Source organism: Heloderma suspectum, chromosome 3 (genome assembly GCF_057233095.1).
Source record: "Heloderma suspectum isolate Gila_16-S chromosome 3, 16-S_ref, whole genome shotgun sequence".
Lineage (NCBI taxonomy): Eukaryota > Metazoa > Chordata > Lepidosauria > Squamata > Helodermatidae > Heloderma > Heloderma suspectum.
The window spans coordinates 15,792,188-15,815,246 of NC_139460.1; the positions used below are offsets into that span (position 1 = coordinate 15,792,188).

Below are 23,059 nucleotides of genomic sequence, written 5' to 3' on the forward strand. Positions count from 1 at the left end.
GATATGGCTGCAAAAAAGGCCAATGCTTTTTTGGGCTGCATTAATAGAAGCATAGCTTCCAAATCCCGGGAAGTACTAGTTCCCCTCTACTCAGCACTGGTTAGGCCTCATCTGCAGTCGTGTGTCCCGTTCTGGGCATCACATTTTAAGAACGATGCAAACTGGAGAGGGTTCAGAGGAGGGCAACAAAGATGATCAGGGGACTGGAAACAAAGCCCTATGAAGAGAGACTGAAAGAACTGGGCATGTTTAGCTTTGAGAAGAGAGGACTGAGGGGACATATGATAGCACTCTTCAAGTACTTGAAAGGTTGTCACAGAGAAGAAGGCCAGGATCTCTTCTCGATCATCCCAGAGTGCAGGACACGGAATAATGGGCTCAAGTTTCAGGAAGCCAGATTCCAGCTGAACATCAGGAAAAACATCCTGACTATTAGAGCAATATGACAATGGATCCAATTCTCAAGGCAGGTGGTGGGCTCTCCCACACTGGAGGCATTCAAGACGAGGCTGGACAGCCATCTGTCAGGGATGCTCTGACTTGGATTCCTGCATTGAGCAGGGGGTTGGACTTGATGGCCTTGTAGGCCCCCTCCAACCCTACTATTCTATGATTCTATGATTTCAGCCAAAGTTCCTTTAGACACTTGAGTTATTTCTGTGCCATACATAAATAACCTGAAGGAAGGAAAGGGAAGGTGGGGAAGAGGGATTTAGGGAGCAATACTATGAAAAAAGTCCTGCAACTCATGCTGCAGCCAGCCATGCTGGCTGGGGGATGCCAGGAGTTTTAGCCTTTTTTTTCCTGTCTAAACATGCATAGGCTGCAATTTTATGCACACATACCTGACAGTAATAGTGTTCTTATAGAACAGAATGGGACCTTTTCTAAGTGGCCGTGCATAGGCTTGTGCTGTAAGGCCGCAATCCTTTACCTAGAAGTAAAACTCATTGACCATGGTGGTATTTACTTCTGTATAGGGTTGCGCCATTAATAAACACCAAAGGGTAGCCCTGTCATGCACTGGTAACCTCAAGACTGGAGTTCTGCAATGCATTTTATGCAGGGCTGCCCTTGGGACTGCTTCGGAAGCTGCAGCTAGAGCAGAATGCAGCAGCTAGATTGCTCAGGGGAGCTCCTTAGCATGCACGTAGGACTGCACTGGCTGCCCATTAGCTACTAAGCCATGTTCAAGGTCTTGCTGGTTTATCAAGCCCCAAGCAGCTCAGGACCAAGTTATCTGAGAAAGCGCGGGGGGGGGGGGATAAGTAGGCAGGCGGGTTGGTTCAAAGTGTGTTTATGTTTTCTACATCTGTGTGCGGTATGCTGTAAAATGGGAACCTTGCATTTGTATCTGAGTTCTCTGCCACGGAAGAGATATTAGTCTTTTGCTAATGGATGACTATTTCCACTAAAACATGTAGTAAAAACAGTTTTGCCTTATGTGGACTGGGTGCGCGCACATAAACATTATGTGTGAGCTCAGGATTGGAAGGACAGATACTGAAGCTGAAGCTCCAATATTTTGGCCATCTAACGTGAAGAGAAAACTCACCGGAAAAGACCCCGATGCTGGGAAAGATTGAAGGCAAAAGGAGAAGGGGAGGACGGAGGATGAGATGGCTAGATAGCATCACTGATACAATGAATATGAACTTGAGCACACTCTGGGAGAGAGCGGAGGACAGGAAGGCCTGGCGTGCTATGGTCCATGGGGTCACAAAGAGTCGGACACGACTGAACAACTGAACAACAACAAAAAGGGGGCCCATTACGGACTGCTAATCCCTGGGCCTATTATGGCCTTGATCCAGCCCTGGCTGCATCCCCCCACCCCACCCCCTCCCTGTCATTTTAAAAGGGAAATAAGAGCATCTCTGGATCGCAGCTTCAGGAACTTCCAGACAGAGGGGCTCTGGTGCCAAGAGCCAGAATGCATTGTGCAGTTATCCCAGCCTCCCTCAACCTGGTGCCCTCCTGATGTCTTGGACTACAACTCCCACCATTCCGGACCACTGGCCATGTTGGCTCAGGCTGATGGGAGCTGAAGTCCAACACATTTAGAGGACACCAGATTGAGAAAGGCTGAGTTCTCCTCCTCCTCCTCCGTGTTTACAGATTGTCCACTGTAAGAAAAAAAGATAAAAGACATGGTGGGAAAACACGGGAGGGTTATGAGAGGAAGATGTCATCATCTGGGAACCCCATAAAATTCAGTGGACACGGCAGTGCAATTGCACAATAAAAGCCTCATCTGGAAGCACCTGTAAGCAGCCTAATACATGTGCTGATGGAATTAAAGTCAGGATTTCTGTCCAGTACCAAACTTTGCCCAACATTTCTTAGATTGGTAGGGGTGGTTTTTCTACTCCAGCTTGGACCATTCACTCATTTGTTTTCTACATCCCGCCTCACTTAGAGTTCTTAGCAGTGATCTTCTGTTGCTTAGAAAAGGGATCTGGAATGCTTTAAAAAGAACCAAACAGGAAAAAGGCACTTGGCTCTGACAATCTTTCCTCATTAGCCTTATCTCAACCTCTCCATCCCCTCCTTTTAAGCCCTCTTGTTCTACCGCACTTCAGCATTTAACGGCGCCTCTTGATAAAGAGGTCTGCCTTTGAGTGTATTTATATCACGGTTAACCTTAATCACCTTAAATGGTAATTAATTTTCTCTCAGCCTCCACTTCCTGATTGTTGTCCTGTTTGTCTGCAATTATGATTCTTTCTTTCCGGGATATAAAAAAAGATGTTTTCATCATGAAGTCATCTGTTCTTGAAGCATCTATAGAGGGCAAGGAAAATGTATTACTGTTGGATGTCTGCAGGAAAAGGAGACACACCTACGGTCAATTCATCTAGGCATGGGACCTCTATGTTCTCATTACACAGGTGAGTAGAGATGGTCTTACACAATGGATAACAGTCGTAACAGAATATTTGCTCCCCTACTTTCATAATTCTAGAAATATTTGTTCCATATTTAAGGGCGCAATCCTATGCATGTTTAGACAGAGAAAAGGCCTACAACTCCCAGCATGCCCCAGCCTGGTTGGGGCATGCTGGGAGTTGTAGGCCTTTTCTCTGTCTAAACATGCATAGGATTGCGCCCTAATGATTCTTCCAGTAAGGCCCAGAGAAAAGAAAACCTGGGAGGCTCAGCCTTGAATTCCTGTGCAACCAGGGTGAGAGACTGTGAGCTATTCATTCAGTCTAAGCCTCCATTGCCTGTCTATAATATAGGAATAATACTAGCTCTATTCTGGTGTTCAAAAACAAGCTTACCTTAACACAGGGGTGCAAAGCCTCTTTCAAGTCCATTTCAGAGAGGTTCCCAGGGGGGTGCATTCCAGTGGTGGGCAGGCAAAACTTCAGGATATTTGAGCTTAAAGCTCTTCCTGCCAGTCAGTAAGCCTTAGGAGAGGCATTTCAATCTTTTTAGAATGGGGAAAAACCTGCACAAAAGCAGGGTATTCACCAAACAATTGGTGGCTGGCGGAAAGGGGCTGGGGCCAGGAAGGGCTGTGGCCATGGCTGGATTGTGACCACAGAGGGCCAAATTTGGCCCTCAGCCCTGACATTCTTCATCCCTGCCCTAGCCTTCTCCCATCATGTGCATTACCTAGCTGCCCCCATCCCCGGTGTTTGCATGTACAGGGTGACCTTCTGCAGGGAGGGGGACTACACAGGTACATGATGTATGCACACAGGCCACCACTACACCCGGAACCCCTATAGTATGGGGTTCTGGATCACATGGAGGCCTTTGCATATACAGCTGTACCCACGTAGGCCACCTCCCTGCAGACATTCATGCTGGATGCACTGATGCTGTGTGTGTGTGTGTGTGTGTGTGTGTGTGTGTGGCTATGTAACTCATGCAATGTTGGGAACATCAGAAACTGCCTTATACTGGGTCAGACCCTTGGTTCATCTAGCCTAGTACTGTTGACACTGGCTGGCAGTGGTTCCTCAGGGTTACAGACAGGAATTTTTCAGGCCCTACCTGGAGATGCCGGGGATTGAACCTGGAACTTTCTTCATGCAAAGCAGGGGCTCTACCACTGTGCCACAGCCCCTCCTTGGAGTGGCGGGCGTTGGAAGATCGACAACAGAAGAGTAACTCTGGAGGGAGGCGTTTTGGGGAGGAGATGCTTGTGCAGGCAAGTTACCTTCACTTTGCACTCTCCATCTTTTGGGATAACTCTGGGGGTCAGGGGTTAATAGAATGAACCAGTCCCTCCGTGGCTAGGGGGGAGATAGTAGGGCATTGCCTAGCAACCCATGGTCTCCCCCCCCTTTTTGTGTTGGCATGTTCCTTTATTTGCCCAGAAGGAACCCATTCCTTTCCTACTTTCCCTGAATAGGAGACACTCCCCCAGTTTTTTCTCTCTAACTAGTAGAAACCATGATTGTATTAAGTTATGTGGTTTAAGTAAAAGTCCAGTTTTGAAAGTATTTCTTCTCCAGACTCAAGTCTCATGTTCATCAACGCTCCTCTGCTATCAGTGGGACTATGTGGCAAAGCTCTGTTGGCATGTTAAACTAAGGGATTTTTTGAATGCCCAAATAAGGCTGCTGTCCTTCCCCTAGCAGCTGTAAAAAAACAAAAACAAAAACGTTGACTGATGTTGATCACTTGGATTTGAGAAATTCTGCTTTCAAAATGTCCTGGAATTAATTACTAGGTTTTTTGTTTGTTTGTTTAAAAAAGAACTACACAAGTTATATGTGAGCTGAGTTAGAGCACCCGTCCATCTAGATCAATGTTATCTACAGGATGGTCTATTTCAGAATGGGGGGGGGGAATGCAAAAGCTGGGAAATGACCAAATGAGTGGGGGGGAAGGGGGCGGGAAGGGGGCCTGGCCTACTGGGGTATCCCAGCTAGCTGGATTGGGACCCCAAGCAGGCTGTAGGCCAGAGGTTTGACACCCTGGTCTACACGGACTGGCAATGGTTCTCCAGGGTTTTAGAAGGGGTCTTTTGCAGCCCTACCTGGACATGCCAGGGTTGGAATCTGGGACATTCTGCATGGAAAGCCGGTGCTCCACCACTGAGCTAGGCCCTCCTCCCCCCAAGCCTCATGGAGACTAATGTGGCAGTCCTATAACCACTTATCTGGGAGTAAGCCCCATTGAACTCAATGGGGCTTATGTCTGAGTAGAGATGTATAGGACTGAGCAGTCCGTCTACCAGTGGCGATTAACAAGGATTGCTCTATCAATGGCAATTAGGAATAGATGGGTCCATGTTCAGAGGCAGTATATCGTGAGTACCCAATGCTGGGGGCAAACAGGGAGAAAAACAGCACATTCCTACCTTGCTGGAACGTGTCTGGAGGAGAGCTACCAGGGTTGGACTCGATGGTCTTATAGGACCCTTCCAACCCTACTATTGTATGGCTATTCTGTGATGAGGGGATCTGGAGACCAAGTCCTATGAAGGAAGATTGAAGCAGCTGGATATGCATCTTGGAGAGACGTTATGACAGCCACCTTTGAATATTTGAAGGGCATTGCATACATTGAGACCAACGGTGTAGGTCCTGATATATAATTGATTTTCCTATAGAGACCCAGTACATTTTTCCAAGCACCATTGTCTTTTTGTGACATTTCTAGGGCTCCCTCTGGTGGCCACTTTAACTTGACTTTTGTGGAGCTCCTTGAACTTTCCTGCTAAAGGAGCATCCAGGCAGACATGCATATGTGTATACATATCCATAATAAACACATGCTAAATTTAGTTAACCAGGAGCGTCTTTTTCTCTGGCTTCCTATTAGCTTCTAGGGCGAATACTCAAAGTGCTGGTTGCTGTCTTTGAACAAGCGAGAGCCCACAAAAAGTCACAGAGTGAAGAGTGTGGGGCGGGGGACGTTTCTGCCAAACCCTGTCCCACCATTCCTCCTATCCTTTGGCCCATCAGGTGAGGGGAGAACCTTGGGGAGGCCAGTGCTGTGTCCGGGATGCCGGGACGGCTTCCTCTCCAGAGCTTGCCTGCTTGGTGGCAAAAAGGGAAGCAAGCTCATCTTGTGTTCCTTCCACCACACAGGTTACACTCTGCAGAGCTTGTGGCTGAACATTACTCTCTCCTGCTCAGGGTTTTCCCTGGCAGCATGAGGGAAATGCAAATAGGCAAGAATTTGAGGTGCTGGGGCAGGTTCCAACCTTCTGATGTTTTTCTGCAAACAGGGCCGGCCCAAGACCTTTTGCTGCCTGAGGCAAAGAACAGGATGATGCTCCCCTCTCATTTCATGTTCAGAAGCCAACTGGACTGGCAGTTAAACCTTCCTTCCACACCAGTGATGGAACAGCATCCTCCCCTGCACCTCAGGGCATCAGGCTAACTTAGGGAGTGCAGGGCAGGTCATGTGGCATACAAGGTCGCTCCTCCTACACCTTGCTGCCATCTCCTAGCATCTGTTGCCTGAGGCAGCCGCCTCACTCTGCCTAATAAAAGGGCCAGCCCTGTCTGCAACGGTCAGGGAACTTTACCCATCGTCTCCCTAAAACTTGCTTTTTAGTCCGCAGTGTACATAAAGCGTACTACTAGTAACACTGCTACTACTGCTGCTACCCACCACCACCACTGATGATAATAACGAATTATTTATTTAAAAAACTAAACAGTGTACAAGAATAAATGGACAAGGCCCAGCTCAATGGATTGCAAGCTTAGTAGCTTCCACCAGTGCAATCCTATACATGTCTACTCAGAATTAAGTCCCACTGAATTCAGTGGAACTTACTCCCAGGTAAGTGGGCATAGGAGCATTCCCCCACCCCCCAGATCTAAGGCAGAGCTTCTGGTTTATGTACTTTTTACTTGCGAGGTAGAATCTGTCAGTGAACAGAGCAGGGCCATCTGTGTTTTCAGACCTCTTCTATGGAATAGCCTCCTGCAGGAAATCTGACAGGCCCTGTACACTTCGTACGTGATGATTTACACAGCACAGTCCTATGTGTGTCAACTCAAAAGCAAGTCCCACGTTTGCATGTACAGAAGGGGGGGGCTGTAGGGTAGCGAGAAGAGGAACCCCCACTTTTATCACTGATCAGTGATCGATAATAACAAGCGCACCGCTTCCTCTCCAGGGTGGAAGGGCAAGTGGTATGCTAAGGGGAATCAACACGAGATAAGAGATTCCCTTTAGCGCACCCCTTGCTGTCCCACATGGGATGGTGCTTTGCATGCAGAAGATCCCCAGGTTCAATTCCCGGCACCTCCAGGTAGGGCTAGGAAAGAATCCTGCCTGAAGCCCTAGAGAGCCACTGCCGGTTAGTGCCAACAATACTGGGCTAATAAAATGGTCTGACTCAGTCTAAGGCAGCTTCCTATGTTTGCCCACCCCATGTCCTCCCCAATGGGGAAAGGTGTGGGGCAGGTGAAGGCGGTGGAGGCTGGGGGTCCCGATGTCAGTGGAGTGGTGAATCTGCTCTAGGTTTCAGTCAGAACTCTAAAGGAACTATCCAAGGTGTGAACTCCTTTAGCATCCTGACTGGTTCTGACTGAAATCTGGAGTGCCTTTGCACCTTTGGATAGCTCCTTTAGAGTCCTGACTGGCTCTGTCTGAAACCTGGAGCAGATTCACCGCCCAGCTGTCTTGACCGAGGTGACAGGACTGGGTGGAGCATTCCTCCGGGCAGTGCCTTGTTTGGGGTAGCTTTGCTGCAGGTGGGCTTTTCCTGGCGGGAAGAAAACCTGTGGGCAGCACAGCACTTCAGCCAGGGACTGGGCAAGGTCAGGGAGGGTGGTCCTGCTCCTGAAGATACCCAAGCTGTGGAGGGCTCGGTGGGGGGCATCATCTGGTCCTCCACCCAGTTTCAGTTCCTGGTGTACAGGATTGCAGATTTAAGACCTTTTTATTGACAAATGTCTCTTAGGTCTTGGCTTTTTCTTATTTTTGTTGTCGTTGTCATTGTTTTATTGCTCTGATTTTGAATAATATTGCTTTGATTTTAATGTTCGTCTTAATATGACTGTCTTTATTCCAAGGATGTGATCACCTCAATACCGATCCAGGAGAAAGCCCCACTGAACTCAACGGGGCTTACTTCCAAATAGACATGCATAGGGTTGTGCTGTAAGACAGCAACAAATATATGGATGCAGCAATACAGATCTGCTGTAAAAATAGGAGGGCCCTGATAATAGAGAAATGGTAAGGGACAACTGCAAAAATATGTTTATGTAAGAGGCACTGGTGGAACCTAACCTGGTGATGAAAGTAATGAAAGACCGGGAGACAAGCCAGACATAACGTCACTGACAGCTGCAGACCTCTTTAGAGGCAAATGGACCCTTTCAAGTAATTCCAAGAAAAGAGTTGTTGTTGTTGTTGTTCAGTCGTAGCAATGGCGAAATTTGAAAGGTGCACTTTAAAATCACTGAAAAGGTAATAAACATTGGCAGAGATCCTCAATTACCGTTTTTGTGTGTGAGAGTGTGCTTTTCATATAACTGAGGCTTTTAACTTGGTTTCAAAGAGGGATGGGGTGAAGAGAGACTGCAGCTCCGGGATACAGCACCCGCTTTGCATGCACAAGGCCTCAGGTTCAATCCCTGGGACCTCCAGGGCGATGTCTCCATGAGCGATTTACTCCGAGCCGGCTGTGTGTGGCGGTCGTTAGGGATACATGACATTGTGGCCATCCAGCAGCCACCCCAGAGCTTATCATGGAAAGACCAGATTTCCTGAGACTGCTTAAAGTCCGATTCTTTTCCTTAAGTCAGGTTCTCTGCGATATAGTTGTGGTGAGCCCCAAGCCCCCATTTACCTCAGGTATGCCAGCCCTGCCCAGGGGTGTGCCTTCCACTGTGACCCCAGTCAAGGGGAGTTTCCTGTCCCTGTGTTTCCCAGCACAACCCAATTTGTGTCTGCTCAGAAGTAACCCCCATTGTGGTCAATGAAGCTTGTTTCTGAAATGTGTGCTGCCGAAGTTAGTGAGGGCTCCCACTTAGGAGCCCTCATGTCAAGGCTTCAAAGTTTTGAAGCTGCGATCGCAACACAGCAGGGAGAAGAGAACGCTGTGTTCTTTGCTGCTTTAAGGAAGTAAGTAAAGGGGTGGGGGGAGAGAGAGAGGAGATTATTTGAGCTTTGGCAGGTTCAAGGCAGAGAGAACTCTGTTCTTGTAATGATTGTTGCTTTAAGGGAGTAAGTAATGCTGGGGGAGAGAGGAGAGTGATTTTATCAAAGGAGAAGGCGGGGGATCCTGGAGCGGGGGAGCCTCTCTTATTGGTTGAGCAACCCCTTCCAGTCAGATGATGTTCATTCCACACACACCCCACACACCCGGAAGTATGTTCTGTGAAATGACTTATACCGGTGCTGTGCACTCACTCGTGGAGCCCTGCCTGGACCAAAGCCAATCCCTTCAAAAAATCCAGGTAATCCTCCATTTGCTTCTCCTTCTGTTGTCATGGAGAAACCCCCCCAAGTAGGGCTTGGGAAGACTGGTGGCTCCGAGTTCAGTGGGGTTGTCAATCTGCTCTGGCTTTCAGTCAGAACCAGTCAGAACTCTAAAGGAGCTATCCAAAATGGGTTCAATGCCTTGGATAGCTCGTTTAGAGTTCTGGCCAGTTCTGACTGAATCCCAGAATGGATTCACAGACCCACTGACATCGGAGCTACCTGCCTCCACTGCTTGGAAAGAATCCTGCCTGAAACCTTGGAGAGATGCTGCCAGTCAGTGTCAACAATGCTGAGCTAGACAGGCCAATGATCTGACTCGGTACAAGGCAGCTTCCTATGTTCCTATGCAATCTAACATACTTAGAGCAGGATGGACACCCTAGAATAGCCTTCCCCAAGTTGGTGCCCTCCAGATGTGTTGGAGGACAACTCTCATAATCCTTGACCACTGGCCATCCTGGCTGGGGTTTATGGGAACTGCAGTCCAAAACATCTGGTGGACATCAAGTTGCCTACCCTTAGGAGAGACAAGAACACTCTTCCCCAAGCCAGCACCCTCTAGAAGTGTTGGACTGTAACATCCATCATCCCCAGCCAGCATAGCCAATGGGGACAATGGGAGTTTTAGTACAACACATCTGGTTTCAACAATAATAAACTGGGTTCAACAGTAATACATTTTTCATTGGCAGCTTCCAGAAAATGTGCCTTTTTGCATTCCATCCTGTTCTTTAGTATCCCCACTGAGCCAACCTAGATATACCTTCCCTCTAGACTTGGGGGAAAATGTCAATTCTGGAAGCTGTTTATGATATTTAGTGACTGGCTCCTGTGATATCTCCAAGAAACCTCCCACCACCCCAAACACACAATCTGCAGAGCAATTTTGCATTTACTCAAAAGTCTCCCCTTTAAAAATTAATAACGTATGAATGAATGAACTTATGCATGCTTCTGCGGCATTTTTAAAAATTAAAAAGGCTGCCAATCCACCTAAAAGCATAGGGCAATAATAAAACAACACTTTGTCTAGTGCTTTCAGAGTGCTTCAGGGCGCAATCCTATGGCCGCTAGTCAGTGGCTAGACGGCCATAGGATAGGTCTGTTCCCTGAGAACTGACCTCCACCCCCTCCCCCACTGCCTCATAGGCAGTGCAGATTGGTCCCGCACTAGTAAGAGGAGGGCGGAGCAGCAAAAATGGGGTGTTCCTGGGGGCGGGCTGGGGAGGGCGGAAGTGCCGTTCCGACGCTTCCTAAGCATCGTCTGGCATCTGCCCCTCCACTCCAACTTCCCGCGGCTAGACAGCTGAAATCGGCTATAGGATTGTGCCCTCACCTGCATTATCTAACTGTAAACCTTACAATCATCCTGTAAGGTAAGTCAGTATTAGCAATGGGCGAATCTGTTAGTTTTACTTTCTCTAGCAAATTTTTCAAATCTCAAGTTCCTTCTCTCCTAAATATGAAGCAATTTGTGAGCGTGGGTAAATTCTTAGCAAAACTGAATTGAAACAAACTTCTCACTCATCTGGACCAGCCAAATTCAATGGGTACAGCGATATCCAGCATAGAGAAGACCATGACGTACCTACCGGCCATATACCTTTTAAAGAAGAGGAGGCTGTAAGGAAAGAGAGGGGGCAACTCTAGTTCAGCACTAACATGGCTGAATATACACAGGGATTCCAAGCCAGGCTTTTAGGGGATAAGCACTCAAAAACCAGGGCCTGGATGGATGAATCGGTGTTTCAGTTTCTCCCATACTTTTTTTTTTAATCAAGTTGATTTATCCCAGACATGGAGATCTTAGTGAATGTTGGTAAATTTTTGTCAGAACTGAACTGCACTTCTCACTCGTCCCTAGTCACAGTCCCTAGCCAATACGCAGTATCGTGCATATTACAGACATGGGATGAGGGGGCATGAGACTGAGGCTGAGTGGCTTGCCTAAGGCCATCTAGTGCAGTGGTCTCCCAACTTTTTTGCGTGCACACCCCTATCAGTAAAAACGTTTTGAGCATGCACTCGCAAAATATGTATATTTATAAATGATATACATGTACTACTATATACAGTATAAAACATAAACAAAAACAGAAATTGAAAAGGATGAGATAAAGATGAAATAAACAATATTTTTAAAATATTTTATTAACAATATAAAACCCCTTTTCGCTCGCACTAAAATACGCACCCGATATCTTCTGATCTCGGAAGCTAAGCAGGGTCAGCCCTGGTTAGTACTTGGATGGGTGACCGCCTGGGAATCAGGCTTCCTGCATTGAGAAGGGTGGTGGACTTGATGGTCTTGTAGGCCCCTTCCAACCCTGTGATTCTATGATTAATAATATTTTTTAGTGAGAGCAATGTGATTGAATATGCTTCATTATTTTTTAAAACCTTGGTTTAACACTTTGTGATAGAGCGATTCAAAGGTCTGGTTCTAAGTTCAGGTTATTTCTATACTTGGTTTTAATGACTGTCATAGCTGAAAAAGACATCTCACGAAGATACGTAGATCCAAATGGAAGAAGTACATTGTTGGCTGCACTTAGGAAATCATGATACTCATTTTTCAATCCCATCCACCAATTATGCAAAGGTTTTTGTTGAAATTCAGCTAATACATTTCCATCTTCCCTGATGTCAGTCATTCTTGCAAACTCAGTGGAAGGTGTTGTGTTTTTATATTTTTAACAAATGGGTTCACAACCCACTGAAACACTTCATTTGGAAGATTTTTAAACAGGTTAGAAAATTCAATTTCCGAGTTTTTAAAGTGTGCAGATATGAGGATTTTTATAGGTGACACACTTACATTGCTTTCGGCAACAAAATCACATACCGATGGAAATATTTCCAAGCATCCATTTTCAAAACGATCTCTCCATAGCATGAGTTTCTTTCGAAAAGCAGTTACTTTCTCACTCCTTGTTAAAATGTCACCTTTACCTTGAAAAGACAGATTAAGTGTGTTTATTTTTTTCAAAAATATCTGCTGGATAGCATACTACTGACAGCCACTTGTCATCACAGAAAAGGTGAGCACATTTGGAACAAATGTGCTCTCCTTCCGCAGGATGTCAGCTGCTCCGGTTTCACAGCTGAGCAAGCAACTGTGCTTTCCTCTACGGTGCCTGGCAGAGACTGGCACAGTTGGTCTCAGTGGTTGCAGCAGAGGCAGGATAGGGCTGGAGCCGAGAAATGCCCTGGAGCTTCCCTCTCGGCTCCAGTCCCATCCTGCTGCCCCTGCCACCGCCATCATTGCACACAATGGCAGCTCGTTGGGGCAGCGGGAGGCAGCTCAATGATCAGGTGATTCATGCACCCCAGTGGATCGCGTACCCCACTTTGGAGACCACTGCTCTAGTGAATTCATGGCATGAGTAGGGGTGCTGGAGAAATTTGAGATGAACTAAGATGAGCTCGGATTGTTAAGAATCTGACCTGCAGAATCTGCTGTGGAGCAACCCCCTCAGGCCGCACGGAGTCCATGGACTTTACTTTCCCAAAATGTATGCATATTTATTTGTAGGAAAATACGCACGTTTCTGCTGAGGAAAAGTTGAATGGAATTGGGGACAATATGCTAAATGTTATATACTAAAGTGAATTATGTAAATTCTTACAAAACCTCTTACGTAATTATTTGCGTATTTTTCCCCATGATGAAAAAAAAATATTCCCATCCGTCTGAACGGATGATGGAACAGAAGGCGCCTGACAATCCACGAAACACAGATGGAGCAGAATTTACACAGTCCGTACATCCCTAGGCATGAAGCAAGATTTGAACCAAGGACTTCCTGGATTCATAGCTCAATTGCTTAGCCACTACTGAGACTGATAACTGATCCAGCATTCACTTGGTAGGTATGCCTGTCTGTCACTTCAGCTGTAAAGGTGGGAGAAAGCCAGGCTAATCCCAGGGCTCAGGGCCTAAGTTTACATTGCATGCAAACCTATAAGAGGGGCTGGATGGCTGTTGTCCTTCGGAAAAAGAGCAGCTACAGCAGTGGGATTCAGAGTGGTGAAGCTGTGGCAAGTGGTGGTGGTGCTTGACCTGTCTGCTGCTGTTTCTCTACTCCAAATCACCTTCCCCAAAGTTTCTTTTTATCCAGTTGTAGTGCTGGGCAGGGGTGGGCAATGTGCAGGCTGCATGTGACCTCCAAAATTGTAAAAAACATATTTTTTTTTTAAAAAAAACAAAACTGTGTCGGGAATGTCCATTTTGAAGCCTTTGTTACCACTGTAATGCTCTGTAGCTACTATGGAGCACTGAAATGGTTAAAATTAGCATGAAAACAAGTTCATTTTGACCTGTTCAGTGCTCCAGACAAATCAATCCAGCACCATGGGGGGGGAGCAGAAATGGCCCCTGCACCTCTCAAAGTTGCTCACCTCTGTGCTAAAGGAACATGCACTGCAGGCGGGGGCCAGATCTGGTTTGTGTTTGTGTCCGTTTTACCATAATGCACAAAGAATTTGCATTGCAGACTTTCAGCACAGAAATGTGTGACTCATTTACAGTGTTCCAGCCCTCAGCAGAGATGTAAAATTTCCAGAAATTTTGAAGCCATGGAAAACCCATGGGGTTTTCCTGTTTTTCCATCCTTGGAAATAAACGGAAAAACAATGGGTTTCCCTCCCGAATTTCCCCATTTTTTTCTGGGTCTTCACATCTCTCATTCTCAGTGACAAATCCGGACAACACCCCAGTTCCTTCTGACAAGAGAATGAGGGAAACATTGGTGACCCATGGTCTGTGAAAACATATTTATTTACAAATGTACAGATTGACAAAGAATGCAAGAGATGCAGTGGCCACCAAAGGCACCAGCAGACCTGGCAAGGGTCAGAATAAAACAACAAGATCTGAAGACACTGGACAGCTTTCTCGAAGCCTCTCTCTTCCATATATAACAAAAATCCAAGTATTAACCTCTTTTTTAGGCTCCACTTTGAGCTCTTTCTCTAGCCCTATGCAGGGGTTCTGAGCCTGAATTCAGCAAACACGCGAGGTTCGTTGCCCTCTACTTGCAGAGGGCACCTGTCTAAAGAGGAGCTCTCCATGCGACTCAGAGAACCTCCCTGGATACAGGAGGCTCTCATCTTCAGACATTCACCTTCCCTGAGTGCAGGGTAACAAACGCAATGACTGAGGGGGCAAGGCTGGACCACTTCCTCTCCTCACACATTAGCTCTATTCAGGTTCAGAACACCTGAATAGGGCTTTTGACTTCCAGGAAAGCACGGTTATCTCAGGCCTACACAACTTAGGATAAACAAGATGTAGTCTATGGGCCAAAGTAAATGTTCTTCAGATCATGCATAGCAGAGCCATTGATTCCAATGGGAAAGTTATTTTTTATTATTTTATACTTTGTATTCTTCAATTCCCTTGATAAAGACCAGTGTCAAAAGGTGTTGGGAATTCAATTGGTGCAGCTGTTCTTTTTAAATTTTGCATGCTGGGAGTTATAGGACTTTTTTTTTCTGTCAAAGCATGCCTAGGATCATGCCCTGAGTCTCCATTTCTCTTAGTCTGCAGGCGTTTTCTCTGCCCTCCTTCTTTACATGTGAACCCTATTTTCAGTCCTTTCTGTTCCTCTCTGCTTGCCAATAATTATAATCTTCCTAAGGTTGCTCCAAAAGCTGCCAACTCTCCACCTCTTCTGTCACTGGTAAACGTCAATACCCTCTTAATTCCCACTCCAGAAATATATATAAAAAATCAGAAATAACTGTGCTATACCCTCCTGAACTTTACCACCTGCCTAATGCTAGGTTTTCCTTGCTTAATAAGGGCACCTCTGCACTTAAGGATGCTTCTGCACTTCAGTGCGAGTTCTGTTATGGCGCCTGTTTAGAATTTCCGAGCTGTTCTTTGCACAGTGTTGCAGGGCACAACCCTTTCCAGGACTTAGCACCATCCTGCATCCCTTCTGCCTGTCCCATTGTCTTCCACAAGGGGAGACCGGGGGGAGGGGCGAACGAAGTATCAATCACTTTGTACTGCTGGTGGAATTTTGGGATGAAAATGGAGGATGGCAGTGGGAGCTTAATTCCCCCCGCCCCGAGCGCCATGGTCCTTATTCGAATCAGAGCTGCAGATGCTTACACTGAAGTAAATAAGGCAATGATGCATAGCTCTGCTATGCATGATTTGAAGAAAGTTTAGTTTTGCCCTATATAATGTTTAGAGGTCCATGTCATCTTCCACAGCCCTCCAGCCATGTATGGTGGCTGATCGGGAAGTTGAGAAACCCCCCCTTCCAGCGTCTGCCTGGGACAGCAAAAACAGGGGCACCGTCAAACATGTGACAGGCCATGGCGTATTGGGGGTGGGCTGTGCTTCGCTGGGTGGGCCGCAAGTTGTGCCCACCTGCACTACTCCACCCTATCCAGCTGAACATAGCTCAGTAGTGCTTTTGTGCCTTAAAGGTTTGCTCCCCTTCTAGCAGAAGAGAAAATATTGTGAAACATTGCCCTGCCATTTCTGTCATCCCCAGGCAGGGCTGGGGAAGATCCCTGCCCTAAACCTTGGAGAACCACTGGTGCTGGTCAGTGTCAGAATACTGGGCTAGATGGACCCAGGGTCTGACTCAGTATAAGGCAGCTTCCTATGTTCCCAACTTAAATAACTTGAATCTCTCCTATTTATTCATGGCTTCTGTCCTGCCCTGCTAAAGTTCACATGGAGACGGGGATCCCCCTAACACTATGTATGTATGTATGTATTTATTTATTTATTTATTTATTAAATTTATTAATTGCCCATCTGACTGGTCACCCAGCCACTCTGGGCGATGTACAACCCCCATAAAACAATTTAAAACAATAAAATTTTACCATTTTTTTTTTTTAAATACCCTAACCCACCCCAAATGCCTGCCTGAACAACCATGTTTTTAATGCACGACAGAAGCTCATTAAAGAGGGGGCATGACGGAGTTCCCTAGGGAGGGAGTTCCACAGAGTGGGGGCCACCACAGAGAAGGCCCTGTATAACAAATCCATCAGAAGTAAGTGGATTGGATTGTCCCCTCTCCCCGCACAGGGCCCTCTATCCTGTAAGAAAGATTCTAGGTGACAGAGGGGGGTAGGTAAGGATAACACCAGTCTGCTAGGGTGTTTCAGCTCGGAATGCCTCCACTGTCCCCCATACACCCCCAGGGCCATCTACTACCGGCAGCCCCATGAGAAGGATCTTGATGACTTCTTATATATTTTTATATAAGACAGCCAGTGCGGCATAGTGATTAGAGTTCTGGACTGGGACTCGGGAGATCCAGGTTCAAGGCCCCACTCAGCCATGAAGCTCATTAGGTGACTCTGGGCCAGTCACTGGCTCTCAGCATGACCTACCTCACAGGGTTGTTGTGAGAGGATAAAAATGGAGAGGATGATGATTATGTAAGCTGCCTTGGGTCCCTTGCAGGAAAAAAAAGCAGGATATAAATGTGATAAATAAATTCATTCTGAATTTAAAATATTTTAGTATAGTTTGTTCTGATGTGATTAATGAATGTTGATGTTACTTGTAAGCCACCTGAAAGGCAGGATATGTAGAAAGAAAGATGCTGCTGTGTTATATCTGCAGCTTAGAATCATAGAAAAGTAGGGTTGGAAGGGGCCTACAAGGCCATTGAGTCCCCTGCTCAATGCAGGAATTATTATGGGATAAGTTAGCATATTTTGTGATCTGCCCAGAGAGCTTCGGCTATTGGGTGGTATAGAAATGTAATTAATGAATGAATTAATTAATTAATTTGCAATCCATCAGTTGAATCCAGCCTGGTACCCTCCAGTTGTGTGGAACTCCAATTCCAATCCTTCCCAGCCAGCATCTGGAGGGTTCTCAGGTTGCTGGTTTGAAACACTGGGAGTCACACCCAACACAACTGGAAGGTAGCAGGATGGGGAAGGCTGGTTTGACCTATCCATTTACTGTCCTGAGCCCAGGGACTCACCATGCTAGGAAGTTGGAGAGGTGTGAGGAAAAGAGTCATGGGTTTAGGTGTGGGAAACCCATGTTCACCTTCATGCTCATCCATGAAGCTTACTGGGTAGCCTTGTGCTGGTCTCAGCCTAACCTGCCCTACAAGGTTGTGGTGAGGATACAATGAGGTGGGGTGCCAGACTCATTTACCACAGCTCCTTGTAAGAAAAGGAAAGGAAAGGTTCCTCCTGTGCAAGCACCGAGTCATTACTGACCCCTAGAGGGACGCTGCTTTTGCTGGCATTTTCATGGCAGACTATAGCGGGGTGGTTTGCCATTGCCTTCCCCAGTCGTGACTACCTTTCCCCCAGCAAGCTGGGTACTCATTTTACCGACCTCGGAAGGATGGAAGGCTGAGTCGACCTGAGCCGGCTACCTGGTTGGATAACAATGTAAAAAAGAAAGAGATGCAACCCTAATAAACCAGCACTGGGCTTATTACAAACAGCAACAACTCTATATTAGAAGGAACCACTATGGACTCAAAAAGATAAGCTGCTGCACCAACTCATGAGAATAGAGTTACTTTGGTAAACTGGCCACTTTGTGGGGTGGGCCAATGTCAATACATTATTCAGAGGAGAAAAGCTGTTATGTACATAACCAATCTTGTGTGAGAAAGCTTCACAAGTCTTTTGGTTGTCCTAATTCCCTGGAAAGGCCATCTACTCTTTTAAAAGCCTCCCAAGATTTTGCAAATAAATGTCAGGAATAAATCAGTTGTTTCTTTCTCATTCATCAACAGATACAAGTTCTCCCAGGCTGGGCCACTGCCAGTTGAATGTAGGGATATCGGAGAAATCTGCAACGGATTCAAATCAGACTGGATTTCTGTGAATCTGACCTGCAGATTCTGCAACAGACCAGCTTTTTCTGAGTCGTACAGATTCTGCAAACATGCAGAATGTTTTTTGTTTTGGGGGGGATTTACACTAATGAGCACGTGTACATTAGCACAACTCCACATTAGCACAAGTGTGCATTAACACAAATGCGCATTTGCAAAAGAACAAAGTTCTCATACAAAAAAATCTGATTTCGTCATGGAACGGACAACAGAACGAAAGACACCTCACAATCCGCTAAACACAGACGGAATGGATTTAACAGAATTTGGACATCCCTGGTTGAATGACAATAAGGTTACACTTGTTCTTCAGATCTGCTTCGGTCCAGTCTCCTGACGGGGACCACTTGTGTAGATTTGCAGCAGCCAGCACAGATGTATTTCAAGAAACACAAGTAAGCGCTCCCAGAGATGATAACTGTGATGATTATGATAACAGTGGCGCTGAAGGCTGGCGATACTGTATCCTCTAATACGGAGTGGAGTCCACTTGTTGCAGAGAAGGTAGGGAGTTCTGTGTTCTCCCCTAACAACGAAAGAGAAACACAGCATGGGGTTAGACATCGTTTTGGACCACTGGTTGTCAAATTCTGCTCTGAGGAGCCCTGGGGTGACATCATGTTGAACTCGCCATCTAGGGAACGGGGAGGACACCGCAGGGGGCACTCTGAGGGCCTACCCCAGGGTTCCACAGATGGCCATGCTCCTTTCCCCCAACCACTGATGGGCGGTTTCCCAGCTTTTCTGTGTTGTTATCCATTCTAACAGGGTAAAATGCTGGTCTTTAAGGCTTAGCTACTGGCACTAAGAGCTTTAAGCTAAAATAAGCTGATATTTTTGGTTTCTGAGCACCCAAATAATTTTTTTATTTTTTAAACTTTTTAAATATACATACATGTATTCGTATGAAATGCATACAACTTTCGAGCGATTATACATGGGTTTCCACAAAAGCACGCCAAACATCCAAATAAGTATCCATTTGAAGGTGATGTCTATCTGCCACCCTTTCAAATACTAAAAGTATTGTAGCGTCCTCAATCCATTGCATTATAGGAGGTGAGTGTTTATCCTTCCAATGCTGGAATATCAGTCTTTTAGCTGTGAAAAGAGATCCATTTACACTGACCATTTGTTAATTTCCATGAAGCAGGTAAATAACTTAAAAGAGCATGTACATCAGTGAATATTAAAGACTGTTCCAGTACAAAACTGATCTGTGTAACAACCTACTCTATAAAAGAGGCAACTACTGGACGTTGCCAAAACATGTTTTTAAAAGAAGCATTAGCAGTATTGCACCACCAGCAATCAAGCAAATCCCTTATTAAAGAGACGTTGCAGTGTCCAATAGAAGCAAAAGTTTTTGCTGAATAAGTCACAGCCTAAGATGGATAGACATGAGAGGTAGATGCCAAAGGGGCAATACACTGATTAGGCATTTTGTGGTGGTGTCCACAGCAGTATCTCAAATTCCCAAGTGCACCCATGGGCCCCAAAAGGTTGCGCCCCCTGGTCTTGGGAGCTGTGGAAAGGCCTGGATCCTGTTCAGGCTGTATCAGACCCTTCCAGAGTTAAACTTTTACCTATGTCACCTCTTTATGTGCCTCTCAAAATAAGCCCTGGAGTTTCCACACTGACTTAACAGTAATGGTGGACAATCTCCTGTGAAAGGCAGTTTGCTGTGATCGCCTCTGGAATGCAATAAATGTCAGCTTGCACGGAGCAACCGTGAAAGCCAAAGGCCAGGTCAGTGCTTTGCATGCACTAAGATATTATTGCACTAGAGCATTTCCCAGAATCCTCTGCAACACAGGGATTCTATTACGTATATGCAAGGCCTGTTTGGCAAATAAGTCGATGTGGAAAGGGCTCCTTGAAAAACACTGCTTTCGAAGAACATTAGATGTAAAAATACTGCAGCAAAATAGAGTACAAATTGATTGATACGACCTCTCCCCTCTCCCCCCTCCCCCCCGTCTCCCCTTGTGGAAGGCAATGGGACAGGCGGAAGGGATGCAGGATGGTGCTAAGCCCTGGAAAGGATTGTGCCCTGCAACACTGTGCAAAGAACAGCTCGGAAATTCTAAACAGGCGCCATAACAGAACTCGCACTGAAGTGCAGAAGCATCCTTAAGTGCAGAGGTGCCCTTATTAAGCAAGGAAAACCTAGCATTAGGCAGGTGGTAAAGTTCAGGAGGGTATAGCACAGTTATTTCTGATTTTTGTATATATATTGCTGGAGTGGGAATTAAGAGGGTATTGATGTTTGCCAGCGACAGAAGAGGTGGAGAGCTGGCAGCTTTTGGAGCGACCTTAGGAAGATTATAATTATTGGCAAGCAGAGAGGAACAGAAAGGACCGAAAATAGGGTTCACATGTAAAGAAGGAGGGCAGAGAAAACGTCTGCAGACTAAGAGAAATGGAGACTCAGGGCACGATCCTAGGCATGCTTTGACAGAAAAAAAAGTCCTATAACTCCCAGCATGCAAATTTAAAAAAAAGGAACAGCTGCACCAATTGAATTCCCAACACCTTTCGACACTGGTCTTTAACAAGGGAAGTGAATTCAAAGAATAAAATAAATTATAAATAAAATATAATATACACCGAAGCATTTAAAATACAATTTTACATGTTTCCAAAAGAATTCCTGAATAATATGTATTAACTAATTAAAATCTTCAGAGCATGCTAAACTATCCTAAAAATACTGTTAACATTCTCTCTATATAAATACATAAGTCTTATCATCTGACAAGCATTAAAAAACATAATAAATTATATACATATACTAGGCATTTAAAATACAAATTCATATGTTTTCAACAAAATCTCTGGATACCCTAAAATGTTAAAAACTGCAAGACATATCAACTGGCTTAAAAATGATGATGAGATTCTCTGTATTCAGATATCCAACGATGATCAAGCAGGATTTTTTTTTTTTAAGCTTACTTACAAACTCTTAGAGATTCTTCTGGAGAATTCCCTCTCCTTTGCTTCTTCCAAAGAAGACTGAAAAGTATTCTACCTTTCAAGACATATGTAGGGTATCATCTGATTTTAACCAAATTAAATGGAGCTTAATTAAACTCCCCCCAGCCATCAATTCTTAAAGAGAGAATGGTAAAAATCCTGTTAAGACTTACTGCCCTTTATATTGAGATCAATTTCAAGACATAAACAAGAATGAGGATATTGTACAGCATATTTCAAGAGAGACATATAGTCAATATTATTTAACCCTGAAGGGGTTCCAGTACCAAGCTTCAAGAACCACATTGCTTCCTTTCTGAGTAGTTTCTTCCTACAAAGCTCTTTCTCTTCTCCAGGGCCATCTGATCTATTTTGTTGTTCAGTCGTGTCCGACTCTTCGTGACCCCATGGACCATAGCACGCCAGACCTTCCTGTCCTGCGCTCTCTCCCGGAGTGTGCTCAAGTCCATATTCATTGCATCAGTGATGCTATCTAGCCATCTCATCCTCTGCCGTCCCCTTCTCCTTTTGCCTTCAGTCTTTCCCAGCATCAGGGTCTTTTCCAGAGAGTTTTCTCTTCGGATTAGGTGGCCAAAATATTTGAGCTTCAGCTTCAGTATCTGTCCTTCCAATGAGCACTCAGGGTTGATTTCCTTTAGGAAATTGGATTCCAATTTCTGACTTGGATTCCTGCATTGAGCAGGGGGTTGGACTTGATGGCCTTGTAGGCCCCTTCCAACCCTACTATTCTATGATTCTATGATTCTAGGACATCTGATCTATGGCCCAAAATAAAATATCCCCTGCTTTATGTCCACATTGTAAGTAATGTTTGACTAAGGGTTCAGCTTCCCTTTTTTATATTATTAAAATGCTCTCCAATTCTTATCTTCAGATTGTGGGGTAGTCATTTCTACAAATATTAAGCTGGATGGACATCTAACAATATAAACCACACCCTGGCTGGCACACGTGGTAAAACTTTGCAAGAAATATTCCCATTGGCTGTTGGGATCCATGAAGGACAACGTCTTACATGTGTATTTGCAGTACACACAATGCCCACAGCGGTAATTTTGGACTCTCAGTGGTGTCACTGTGCACTAATATGTCCTTGATTTTATTAATTCTTTTGTAGGCAAAGACTGTTTTCCTTTGGAAAAAAAGATAAACTCCATGTTAGGCATAATTAGAAAAGGAACTGAGAATAAAACTGCCAATACCATACTGCCTTTATACAAGTCTGTGATGCGGCCACACTTAGAATACTATGTTCAGTTCTGGTCACCACACCTAAAAAAAGATATTCTAGTGCTCAAAAAAGTGCAGAAAACTGCAACTACAATGATCAAAGGTCTGGAGCATCTCCATTAGGAGGGAAGGTAACAACAGCTGAGATTGTTTAGCTTGGAAAAAAGGAGGCTAAGGGGAGACATGATAGAGGTCTACAAAATTATGCCTGGGGTGGAAAACATGGATAGGGATACTGTTCTCTCCCTCTCTCAAAATACTAGAACCCGGGGTCATCCCATGAAGCTGGTTGGTGGGAGATTCAGGACAGATAAAAGGAAGTACTTCTTCACATAGCACATAGTTAAGCTATGGAATTTGCTACCACAGGATGGAGTGATGGCCACCAATTTGGATGGCTTTAAAAGGGGGTTGGACAGAATCCTGGAGGAGAAGGCTATCAATGGCTACTGGTCCTGATGGCTGTGTGCTACCTCCAGTACCAAAGGCGGTGGGTCTGTGTACGCCAGTTGCTGGGGAACATGGGTGGGAGGGTGCTGTTGTGCTCATGCCCTGCTTGTGGGTTC

General features: G+C 45.5%; 1 protein-coding gene across 1 annotated transcript in view; it reads right to left on the reverse strand.

Moving 5' to 3' along the window:
- Nucleotides 1–16,286: 16,286 nt before the first annotated feature.
- The window catches only part of LOC146349377 (uncharacterized), a 78,369-nt gene continuing 71,596 nt past the window's right edge, over nucleotides 16,287–23,059 (reverse strand). The window contains exon 2 of the mRNA XM_084841604.1: nucleotides 16,287–18,789. Within this exon, the coding sequence (XP_084697730.1) occupies nucleotides 18,560–18,789 (230 nt within the window). The 3' untranslated portion in view covers nucleotides 16,287–18,559. The remainder of the gene's footprint in view (nucleotides 18,790–23,059) is intronic.